We start from the raw sequence: 10,529 nt of genomic DNA, 5'->3' as shown, positions 1-10,529 counted from the left end.
CCTGGAGAGGATTTGTGCAACTTTCCAATTCACTCAGTGAAAAAAAGTGCTGCCCCTCTGTCTCTCACTCTTACATACACACTCTGCATCTCTCTGCTACTGTATAGACACAGAAACACACAAGCTGCTGACATTGTACTTGCACTTTTTACACAGTGGCACTAACCTGCATTGGTAATCACAGTTCAGATAATTGCATTGCGTTGCACCAGTACACCACTGTGAATGAACAACCAGGCCAGCGCAGCACAGCCACGCTCAGACAGACAGTAAGGACAGAATATACTGGGGAGGGGGGGGGGGGGGGGGGGGGGGGGGGGGGGGGGGGCTCATCTGAGTTGGGAGATGTATGAATGAATGTAATAATAATCATAATTGGGATAAGGGAATGGATATAATGTAGAGTTCTGCTTGTCATTGATGTACTGTGATAGAGCTGAAATGTTGCATTTCAGGGCTTAAAGGTTATTTCAAAACATATTGGACAGTTTTAGCTCAGAAATAACTGAAAAACGTGCACGTGGTTGGTCATCATATCCGCATTACTACCATCATAGGCAGACGTTTTGACTTGTCAGAGTAGGAAGACCACAGGTGTTACTAATAACATTAACGATGGCTCTGCTGTATTCGGCATGCCCGGGACCCTGAAACCGAAGCAGCTAAACGGAACTCCATTATTAATTTTACCATTTACACCTGTGCGTTTCCTGCTGCGATATGTCAAAATATCTCCGGTGAAAAGGGGCCTATTGAATGACACCGACCTCTGCTTCAAGATATAAGATGAGAAGCGAAGACTGTATCCGTAGCATGCAATTTTATATTTTAGGTATACAAAAAGGTATAGAGAGAAGAAGAAAGAAAAACCTAATGACACAGCTAGGTTTTTGCTTTACACAATTTTAAATGCATTATACTTTTTATGGAAGGTGCTAAAAATGCCTGAATAAATATATAATATATGAGTCCACAAAATATATTTATTAATAATAAGAAATGGTAATAAATGTTAAATCTGGATCTGTTAAAAAAACAAAATGACAGACAATCATGAGATATATGTGCAAGATGTTGTCTAACAGGTCAATAATAGTTCTTTAGATATTAGTAAAAAGGGTTGAAAGGAAAATGGTAAGAATGCAATGTTAAGAAAATCCTGTTCCCAAGTTCCCATAATCTAAATTTCCATCCACTTTCATTGAAGTGTGTCGAAAGACTGTTACTAACAGACCAGAACAATTACCTCCTTGCTCGTGGGCGATATACAGTCTGTGGCATAAACAAAGAAACTCTCACAGGCTTCACATTTTCAATTAGTGAGGAGGTTCTCTTTGTCTCTGGATATTCATGAATGAAAAAAAAAGTAACCTCGTGTTGGAAGAACGTATCACAGCATCTCTTATTGGCTATAATAACTGCAACAACAACAACAAAAAAATCATTGTTTCACAGCACACACACACGCGCACACAAAGATGAAAGAGACAAATCTGTTTTCTAACCAAAATACGTGTAAATAAGAGTCAGCATTTATGCAACACGTGTAAACACATCCAGTTTACACGGTACAGTAATAAAAAGTCCTTTGACAAGATATAACATTATCTAGTTAGCTAAAGGCTCAACTCTAACAGCAAGGCTTAAAAAGCAAATATGAAGAACAAACATTAACCAGACAGGCGTTGTTTAATGTTTATCCTGTTTTCTCCGTTTAACTTCCATCACTTTGCTACTACTTATTTAATAGATTTAGCCACAAGCACTGAAAACATGTTAGTGTATGTTAAACCTCCTCTCTCCATCATCTGGTTGGTCTCAACCCGGTCTCGGATCAACCCCAGCGGACCCTACCTTGTCCCCTCCGACGCTGACGGTGCCGGAGAGCTGATCCTCGGCGGCGGATAGCGGGTGGAGGATCTCCGTGATGGGCTTCTGCCCCGAGCTGGCCAGGCCTCTCGGAGCACCGACACTCATCCTGCGGAAGGCGGGAAGACGTGGCCGGGTATCTGGGGACAAGGGCTGTCCGGTTCTCCGCTGCAGAAACGGAAAGTATAGAGAGAGGATGGTCTTTTTTTCCTCCGTTCAGTGTCTCTTCAGTTGATATGTTACACCCGCTGGTTGGTTACTACTGTCAGCTGACTCCCATTGCGCAGCTCCGGAAGTTAAACTACACGAACCCGGATGTAAACACATGCATCACGTGGGAAACGGGCAACGAATGGTTTTCTAAAGATCGTCTATTGAGAAGATCAGTAAACTGTTATTGAAACCGCTAACCCTGCCCATTTTTTAACCGAGTGACATCCCACAGCACAACATAAAGTGCAGGAAACATCATGTAAAAAGCACAGTATGAATGAAATAATAATAACCTTAAATTTAGATTTGTATCTTTTTATTTATCAAACTATTGTTCCCAAAGGCAAGATTTATACTTGAATTCCAATATGCATATACTGGACTCTAAATAAAGCGGGGCCTCATATGATGTATTAATTAATTAAAGTTATTTTTAGTTATATGCCTATATATATATACTTTTATCATGCTTATTTACTAGTCTTTTGTGCCGTTTTCTTGATCACCGGAAGTAGAACAGAGTGACACCTCTTAATTTTGTACTACTATCTAACCCCCCTATCTGACAAACCGGTTCTTGGTTTCAAGAAGTAAAATGCGTCTCATCATTCGTACATAAGCAAGAGTTTTATCCAAATTTTTAACTTTCAGTTAACGTTACTGTTACAACAGCAAGTACTGTGTAGTGTAACCAGCTCCAGTTTAAGTGATATCACAAAGGGGGACTTTTATCGTTGTCCGTTATCCACCAGTGCAACATTAGCTGGGTGGAAGGAAACACAAATAAAACGTGATCCATTAGCTAATAATCCTTTCTGTACGTCGTTATTTCGACCTGCCTCTCGCTACCTGAACAGACATGGCTACTAATCCTCCAGGACCAGGTAAATAGATTGTTTAGGGGACAAACGGTATTAATATTGAGGTCTTTGTCTTTATCGCGCTGTAAATCCAGGGGCGTAGCTACGAATTCTGCCCCCCGGAAACATTTTGCTCTCTCGTTCCCCTTTGAGGAAATATAGCTAGCTTTAATTGTCTTTCAGCTTATATACATTAATTTCCCTTCAACATAAAAGCTGAAAAAAGTATATATGTTTAAAATATATATAATATATTTATTTATTTGTGTTACTCAAAATGTTGCCTGTCTTTAGATGCATAAAGTAATGTTAGCTGATGCATATTGTTCCATCCCTGTCTCTTCCCTTACTGTCTTTGTCTCTTTCTTTTGTCTCCATCTAGCTTTACCAAACAAGGCACGGATGGCGATCCTGGCCGAGCTGGAGAAGGAGAGGAGGCGACTTTTAAATGCTCCTGGAGCGAGGTAGGGATAGTATCCAGCCGTGGAGGGTAACAGGAGTCTCAGTCACAACCTCGGAGAAACATTGTTATGGTGTATCCATATCCATATATACATCAATATTCAAATTGATTTAAAAATGTTCTCCTCTCCATCTCATCCTGTAGCATCTCGATGTCCAGACCGAGTCTGAAGGAGTTCAGAGACAACGCAGAACAGCAACACATCGCTGCCCAGCAGAAAGCTGCCCTGCAGGTGCGACAGTCGAACATATTCATGTCATTTTACACAAGTTTTACATACAGCAACAAGTAGCACAATAAATAAATATGAATAATAGTCGTACATATAGTTGTTGAGTAAATATCCAGTTAGGTTTTCATTCAGTGTCGGTGACTTCCTGTGTTTTAAGACTGATTTTGAGAGTTAATTCTGCAGTTTCTGACTTGAATTGAATAGAGGTCTGAAAATCATTATTCGAGAGAGAGGGGGGGTGTTCAAGGCAACATGAAACATCTCACAGAAGTATAAAGAGGCTTGATAGTCACTGCATGGTTGTTGGTGCATCAAACCTCAAACACTGTGATATCCTTTAATGTGGCGTAAAAGTCTCAGAAATCATTTAGCCAAACACAGACACTACGGGGTGGTTAGCTTAGCTTAGCATAACGACTAGAAATGGGAAAACATCTAGCCTAGCTCTGTCCAAAGGTAACAAAATAATCAAGCTACCAGCACTTCTATTGCGGAAATATTGTTTAGTTAATAGCATTTTAAATTGTGAATTTGGTCAGTGTTAACACAAGCCTTTGCCTAACTGTGTCTTCTCTTGCAGCATGCACACACACACTCATCAGGCTTCTTCATCACTCAGGACTCCTCGTTCGGGAACCTCATACTCCCCGTCATTCCACGCCTGGAGCCGGAGTCTTGACCTGTTCACCCGTTGTCCTCCTGCTGCTGCCACCCGGTGTGACACAAAGCATTCAAACAACACACGTGCGCACCAGACCCACGTGTCTCCCACTTTCCCTCTTTTAAGTCTTTGGATTAACGGACGGTTGTTTTGACGTGTCATAAACGATCTCAGGGGAGTGTGAATCTGTCATTTTTACATTTTCCAGACCAACAAAGCTGGCTGCTGAATTCGGGAAAGCTTCCGGGGAAAAAAAAAAAAAGTCGGAAGAAGGTTCCAGACATCCTGTGAAATTGAGCAGCAGATAAAAACAAAAAACACAGAAATACTGTAAATGCTATCCTGCTCTGTTGCCTTTCACCGCACTGATCCATAAAATGCACATTCGGTCAGGGTTTTTACATAAATGGGTTTGTGTCAATATTTGATAATAAAATTGTTACATTCAATTGTGTGTGTATATATATATACATATATATAGTGAATTTCAGTTTTTATTTTTGCAAGTTTAAAAAGAGGGGTTAGAAGCATATGCATGGCTGTGTTCACATTATAGGATTTAAACGTAATCCTGATTTTTTTTGTTTTCCCCTCACTTCTAAACTTTGTGTTCACGTCCATGTTTTAAAGTGATCCATGTTCAAAGAGAAGAAAAGATTCCTTCATCCATGGGTACTTGGTGTTACCTGAGGAAGGCACCATGTGTTGATACATGTTGGGGTCTTTAACCCATATTTATTAAAGGCGTTACATTTTCAACCATTCACTTGAGTGCCTGAAATTGGATTTCTTTTTATGCCACACCGTGCCCATGGACAAAGGTTTGTTTTGTATTGTTACTAAAACAAAAGAAGACTTGCTTAACTTCATAATGCTCACTGTTTTTAGTGGATTTATTCTAAAACTGTTAGGCAGACCACAAAACAAGAAACATGCATCAAAAACATTAAGTCACTGAACCTTGAATACTTAAAAGTCTCCTTATTGATCGAACATCAGAAGTCGAGCCTTTTTAATATAAAGTGGTTGGACTGACCACAGAATAAACCAGTTTCTACTAGCTGGTATCGTTTTCACCTTCTGAGTCTATCTGAGTGTCATCATGGCAAAACGGGGTCCTGGAGACACCGATTGTAGCGGAGGTGTGTAGCTGAGATCAAAGTAAACGCCAAGTTTGATGATGGGTGCGGTCCATCACCAAGGGGCCCCGGAAGTAGGGGGGTAGGAAGTGGGGAAGGGGCCATTACCACCCCCACACTTTGCGCCCCTGGTGCAATTTGGTGTTGCGGCTGGTGTGATCCCATCGCAAGATGGTCTGTAGTTATTTTTTTTCATTTTTCTCAAATGTTGAAACTTGGTAATAAAGCATTCTGAGCTGCAATGACTGCAGTTGTAGGTGACTGTCCCAGAGAATCTAAGAACAAGAGCTCATTCTTTCAACCGTACCCACAGAAGCAGAAATGTAGCCAGAATGTAATGCAGCCACACAATGATTAGAAGTACACAAAATAGTGAAAATTACAACAACCTTGCGATATAAATCCTGGAAAAAGTGGAGGACCACAGACTCAGATAGTGCAGTGAAATGAAAGCTTCCTTTTCCTACGTAGGCCTACAAGAAGTATGCATTGTAGTCTTCTGATTCAAGGTTCCTCACTTGGACACTATGGGCAGTAGATCGCCTTTTGCCTTCATCGTTTTGATCTTGGCCTTAATGTTGTCGTCCATGGCCTGTCGGCAGCGGTGGGCATAATGTGCCAGCGTCTCCTCCTTCTCGTCCCACGGTGCCATGGCATGGAACACCACGGGGGCGGCAAGACTGAGCTCAGCTATGGCCGCTGTACGGGAAATCGTGTTGCGGTCCACGCCAACCCGGTCGAAGGCCACCTTCATGGAAACACTGCAGCGAAACTCCTGGAGGGCCGCCATATAGCGCGCTATTACGCCCACCACGTTTTTCACTGGAGAGGAGAGGGAAAGTGAGAGATAGACACAGTACATGTGAAAAGCAAAATGAATGCCACGTTTAGTATCAACTTTTCATTCTACTCTGGGGCTGTTCCTCCTTGCTGTGTCGTGTCCTTACTCCTGACGCGGGGGTTTTCTCCATCCCGGCTCCTCTTGCTCTTCAGGGTCCGGTGGCGGTCCAGAGGGTAAAGCTCCACTTCTTCAAATGAGTCAAACAGTGTCGGGGAATCGGCCCCTGCCACATCGTCAGAAGAGGGCATGTGGGAACTTCCCGGTTCCATTGGATTGGAGCAACAAGGCCACCTCTTCTCTGGTATCACAAATAGAAAAAAGACAACTCTGAATTTGGCTAAGATAGAAATAAAAAGTCATACAGTCCGGCGAAATAAACATTTTAGCTACAGAATTATAGTTAAAATGAATAGTAAAGTATTTTTTTTATTATTTTAAAGTTTTATTTTGTTCACTACTATGGGAGGAACGTTTAATTGCAATTTTGCACGACAGATACTACACAAATAAATGTTATCTCCTTTAAAAGTGCCAACACACTGTTGAACTGCCATTGAATTCATCAGCAGGTGTGTTTTCGTACCGAACTCTTACCTGGCCGCAGTTTGTCTTGCAGGAAGTCACAGATGAGTTCTGCTTTCTTAGCGAGTTCATGCTGCAGCAGCTCTTTGTCCTGCTTCAGACCGGAGATGATCTCCGTCATCCGCTGGTTACGGCTGCGCTCTGCACAAAGTAACACGTGCAGCTCCTCCAGCTGACCCTGCTCTCCTGCAGATTTACATTAAAAGAAACGCCAACAGTCAGAAACAGGAAGTCAGACAGTTGGATACAAGCACACAGAAACATTTGGTAAGAAACTCTTTTATAAATTGTTTTGTATCATAAAACAATACAGTGTTTTAACAATAATAATATATTCTTGTGTCTTAATTCCGATTAAAGCTGGAGTACGCAGTTTATTTTTGCGTAATTGTGCAAAAAATGTCATAAATACCTTTCAGCATATTGTATTTCATTTTCTCTCCATCCCAAAAACACCACTGATATTTCTCTCTTTTCCTGTTTTGGGTTGCTTTGCAGTGTAGGAAGTTGTTACTAATGCTGGAATACCTATTTCCTGCACAATATAAGGCCGTTGAATCACGCTTTCCCTGAAAGGGACGTTTCCTCGCCTCTATTTTTTGCAGAACAGCCAATAGGAACACCCTCTCTCTGAAATGACCTGTGATTGGCCAAAGTCTCCCGACACAGGCTAGATTTTCTGAGCCAAGAGGAGATGCAGGAGTCTAGTTTTTCTTTAGACCACTTGAATAAAAATATGCTGAAAGGTAATCATGGAATTTATTGCTCACAACAAAGCTGTACCCGCAGTCTTCTCTGTGGTCTCTGTGGCGGAGCTGCGTCTCTCGGCCTGCTCCGTGGTCCCTGTCGTGCAGCTGCCTCCTCCCAGCAGCTCCATCTCTGGGTCTTCTAATCTCTCACACTTCAGATCCTGTCCATGCAGTGGTTGAGAGCAGGGTGGGAGGGGCTTTTTGGGCAACAGTGTGTGTGTCATTTGAGAGTGTGTGTTTGGTGCCCGACAAGCCCGTTGCACATAGTCCGTCACAGCTAGCCCCGTGCCAGCTGTGTTAGCAGCAGTGTCATGATCCTCGGCCGAGGTGGCTTCTTGCTTGACCTTCTTCCTGGTTGCTGCTCTTCCTGGTGCCCCGCCTCTTTTCCTGGACGGGCGGGGCTCGTAGGCGCTGTCTTCGTCTGTGGCCGACGAATCACACCCAGCAATGTCAAACAGCCGGCTGCTGAACTCCTCCCCGTCTGATGCTGCTTCGCTATAGCAGAGGTCACACGACGCCCTCGCTGTCACCTGGAATGTAATAAAGAGAGAATAGATGAGAAATTAAAAGGTAAAGGCTGAATTTGTGACATTTGTGGCTATGAGCTTCATCCCTGTTGTTAACATTGTATGAATTGTGGATTTCTATACAGCAATCTATACAGTTGAACATTTGTATTGCACCATTGACACTACATTTTAATATATTGACCTAAAATCTCTACGTTACCTTATTGGACCGGCGCCCTCCGACAAACCTTTCCTGGCCTTGGCCGGTATTTGTTGAGCCTGAACATAGCCTCTCGCTGCTGTGGCCCCCGAGGGGCCAGTGGTACGAGTGTCCAGCGGCACAACCCCACACGGCGACAGGGACACTGCCACCATGGAGACCGGGTTCCGTTGTCAGGCTGGGGATGAGGTTGCAGATGGTCCCGTGGCTGTGAGCCCAGCGGACCAGTTTACACAGACTGTCTGAGGTGGTCTGAACCGGGTCGGACATGATATAAAACCTGGAGAAGAGAAGAGAGGAAAGTGTGTCTGGTGTGCAGCAGTTGTTAAGGCTCACAAAAGTGAAATCACTTAATCAAGGTTTACCATTTTGATGCCAACGAAAGCTTATTTATAGAATGAAGGAATTAAGATTTGTGATTCAACTGACTCACTTTTTCTATTATACCAGAAGCACTTCAGTTTGTTCACCATCTTTAATTTCCAGCACCACTAAAATGTAAAGGAGTGTGCAGCCTCTCACAATCCAGCTGATCCTTAAGAAACTTTCCATAATTGTTTTATGATTTCATGTCCAACCAACAGATCAAAATACACTTCCTTGCACATCCTTTCTATATCAAAATACACTCTCCACTTTTATAATATACTTGTTTTAACGTACTGTTATCTGTTTGCTTACCATATTTTATTGTACATTTTAACATCTTTCTATTTTTAAATCACGTCTCCATTATTGCACTGTGTTCATGGTTTATTGTTATGCACCATTCACCAGGTCGAATTCCTTGTATGTGTAACGGTTCGGTTCTGATTCTGATTCTGAAAGAGATTGAGGTAACTATCGTATCATATGATAAGGAAAAGCATCATATTCCTATATTTGGGAGGCTGAACCAGCAAATGCTTGGCATTTGGCATAACAACTAAACCGATTATTCGATTATGAAAAAGAGTTGATTTTGGTCGGTATATTTTCTGTCAATATTGCCTCATCGATCAATCGTGAATCATTGCAACTTTATAATAAAACAGCAACATTTAATTGACAAAGTAAAAAAAGAATGGTGCCAAAGAATTAAAATACAAGAGAGCCAACCTCTCTATGGGCTTCAGTTCGCACTCACAAAACAGCTGGATGAGTGACTTGAAGATGCAACTTTTACATTGAGCTGAAACTACAACCAGACCAACATCGGGGACAGACGGACATCTTGTGGATCACCAGACTGCCTTTATGTCTATCACGTGTGTCTGCAGGCAAACCACAATTATCAGGCACAAGAACAAAGCGACAGATCATTAATATGTCTTATATTTACCTTTTTTTTAAATACTATAAATTAAAACACTCCGGCTAATCACAGCGTCCTCATGTATTCCGCTCCTGTCGGGCCGCTTCAACGAGGCGACTATCAATTATGTAATGACACAAATGATGTTTTGATGAATTATCATGAATATCAGATGTGCAGCGTTTGTTTAATTATTACATTCTTTGTCTGGAAGCAAAGACTGTATTACAAGAATCCAAAGGGAAAGTCGCTTTACTGCCACCTGATGCTCAGGAGGAGGAACTGCTGTCTCCTCTCACTGTCTGATTACACTGAACTCTAGTGGCCTGGTGGGTCAACTCACATTACTGAATTATTATATTATATGATATTATATGATATTATATTGTATTATATTGTATTGTATTATATTATACTATGTTATATTATATTATATTATATGATATTATATTGTTTTGTATTGTATTATATTATATTATATTATATTATATTATACAGTTTGGCATATATCCTGCGCATATTTTGGAGCAAAAGAGTAATAAAATGCAATAGTAATAAATAAATAAAAAGCATCATATGTGGCAAAAATATACAGTAGTTGCACGCGTCAAGGCCTATGATTTTTTGTTAATTCTTAGTTGCATTAGGATCACATTCCCTCCAGAATTCGTTTTGTGTATTGTAAATTAATTTGATGGTTTGTCTTCACTGTGCAGAACGAGTTTGATGCTGTTGCTGCTGTTCGAAACTGAATCTGTGAAGGGAGACCTTTTCATAGATTCTGTGTTTTTCGATAAGGGGGAGGAGCAGATGTTCTTTTCAGAATGAGTAATTAGTTAATTGAAATGTGGACAGAGAAAAAAACGTAATTGACACAAAAAAGCAAATAACGAACCT

At 41.4% G+C, this 10,529-nt stretch overlaps 3 protein-coding genes across 5 annotated transcripts in view; 1 reads left to right on the top strand and 2 right to left on the bottom strand.

Moving 5' to 3' along the window:
- The window catches only part of snx30 (sorting nexin family member 30), a 13,507-nt gene extending 11,366 nt beyond the window's left edge, over positions 1-2,141 (bottom strand). The window contains exon 1 of the mRNA XM_031855799.1: positions 1,855-2,141. Within this exon, the coding sequence (XP_031711659.1) occupies positions 1,855-1,977 (123 nt within the window). The 5' untranslated portion in view covers positions 1,978-2,141. The remainder of the gene's footprint in view (positions 1-1,854) is intronic.
- Positions 2,142-2,562: 421 nt separating this feature from the next.
- On the top strand, positions 2,563-4,747 carry inip (ints3 and nabp interacting protein). Its single transcript, XM_031855392.1, has 4 exons — positions 2,563-2,966; positions 3,325-3,406; positions 3,550-3,637; positions 4,218-4,747. The coding sequence occupies exons 1-4, from the start codon at positions 2,942-2,944 to the stop codon at positions 4,314-4,316; spliced, it is 294 nt and encodes a 97-aa protein (XP_031711252.1). The 5' UTR covers positions 2,563-2,941; the 3' UTR covers positions 4,317-4,747.
- Positions 3,098-9,831, bottom strand: kiaa1958 (KIAA1958 ortholog). Of its 3 annotated transcripts, none has more exons than XM_031855391.1 (6): positions 9,465-9,831; positions 8,339-8,618; positions 7,644-8,139; positions 6,873-7,046; positions 6,385-6,576; positions 3,098-6,259 (listed from the first exon to the last, which is right to left on the bottom strand). In XM_031855391.1, exons 2-6 carry the CDS (start codon positions 8,606-8,608, stop codon positions 5,952-5,954), a joined length of 1,440 nt encoding a protein of 479 aa, XP_031711251.1. In that variant the 5' UTR covers positions 8,609-8,618; positions 9,465-9,831; the 3' UTR covers positions 3,098-5,951. The 3 variants fall into 3 exon arrangements, with proteins under 3 accessions (XP_031711251.1, XP_031711249.1, XP_031711250.1); XM_031855389.1 differs by having other exon boundaries at positions 9,660-9,831; XM_031855390.1 differs by lacking the exon at positions 9,465-9,831 and having other exon boundaries at positions 8,339-8,995.
- Between the last annotated feature and the right edge of the window lie 698 nt (positions 9,832-10,529).

The sequence above is a fragment of the Anarrhichthys ocellatus genome, unplaced genomic scaffold (assembly GCF_004355925.1).
Source record: "Anarrhichthys ocellatus isolate YVR2014 unplaced genomic scaffold, GSC_Weel_1.0 scaffold16, whole genome shotgun sequence".
Taxonomy (NCBI): domain Eukaryota; kingdom Metazoa; phylum Chordata; class Actinopteri; order Perciformes; family Anarhichadidae; genus Anarrhichthys; species Anarrhichthys ocellatus.
This window is presented reverse-complemented; position numbering and strand designations above follow the sequence as displayed.

What these genes read in the sequence shown, in the direction of transcription:
- inip (XM_031855392.1), top strand. Translation starts at nt 2,942, where the DNA reads ATGGCTACTAATCCTCCAGGACCAG. An exon ending in TACTAATCCTCCAGGACCAG is followed by an intron (nt 2,967 to 3,324) that starts GTAAATAGATTG and finishes GTCTCCATCTAG; the next exon opens with CTTTACCAAACAAGGCACGG. An exon ending in AGCAGAAAGCTGCCCTGCAG is followed by an intron (nt 3,638 to 4,217) that starts GTGCGACAGTCG and finishes CTTCTCTTGCAG; the next exon opens with CATGCACACACACACTCATC.
- kiaa1958 (XM_031855391.1), bottom strand. Translation starts at nt 8,608, where the DNA reads ATGTCCGACCCGGTTCAGACCACCTCAGACAGTCTGTGTAAACTGGTC. An exon ending in GACCACAGAGAAGACTGCGG is followed by an intron (nt 7,047 to 7,643) that starts GTACAGCTTTGT and finishes GTAAATCTGCAG; the next exon opens with GAGAGCAGGGTCAGCTGGAG. An exon ending in GCAAGACAAACTGCGGCCAG is followed by an intron (nt 6,577 to 6,872) that starts GTAAGAGTTCGG and finishes TTGTGATACCAG; the next exon opens with AGAAGAGGTGGCCTTGTTGC.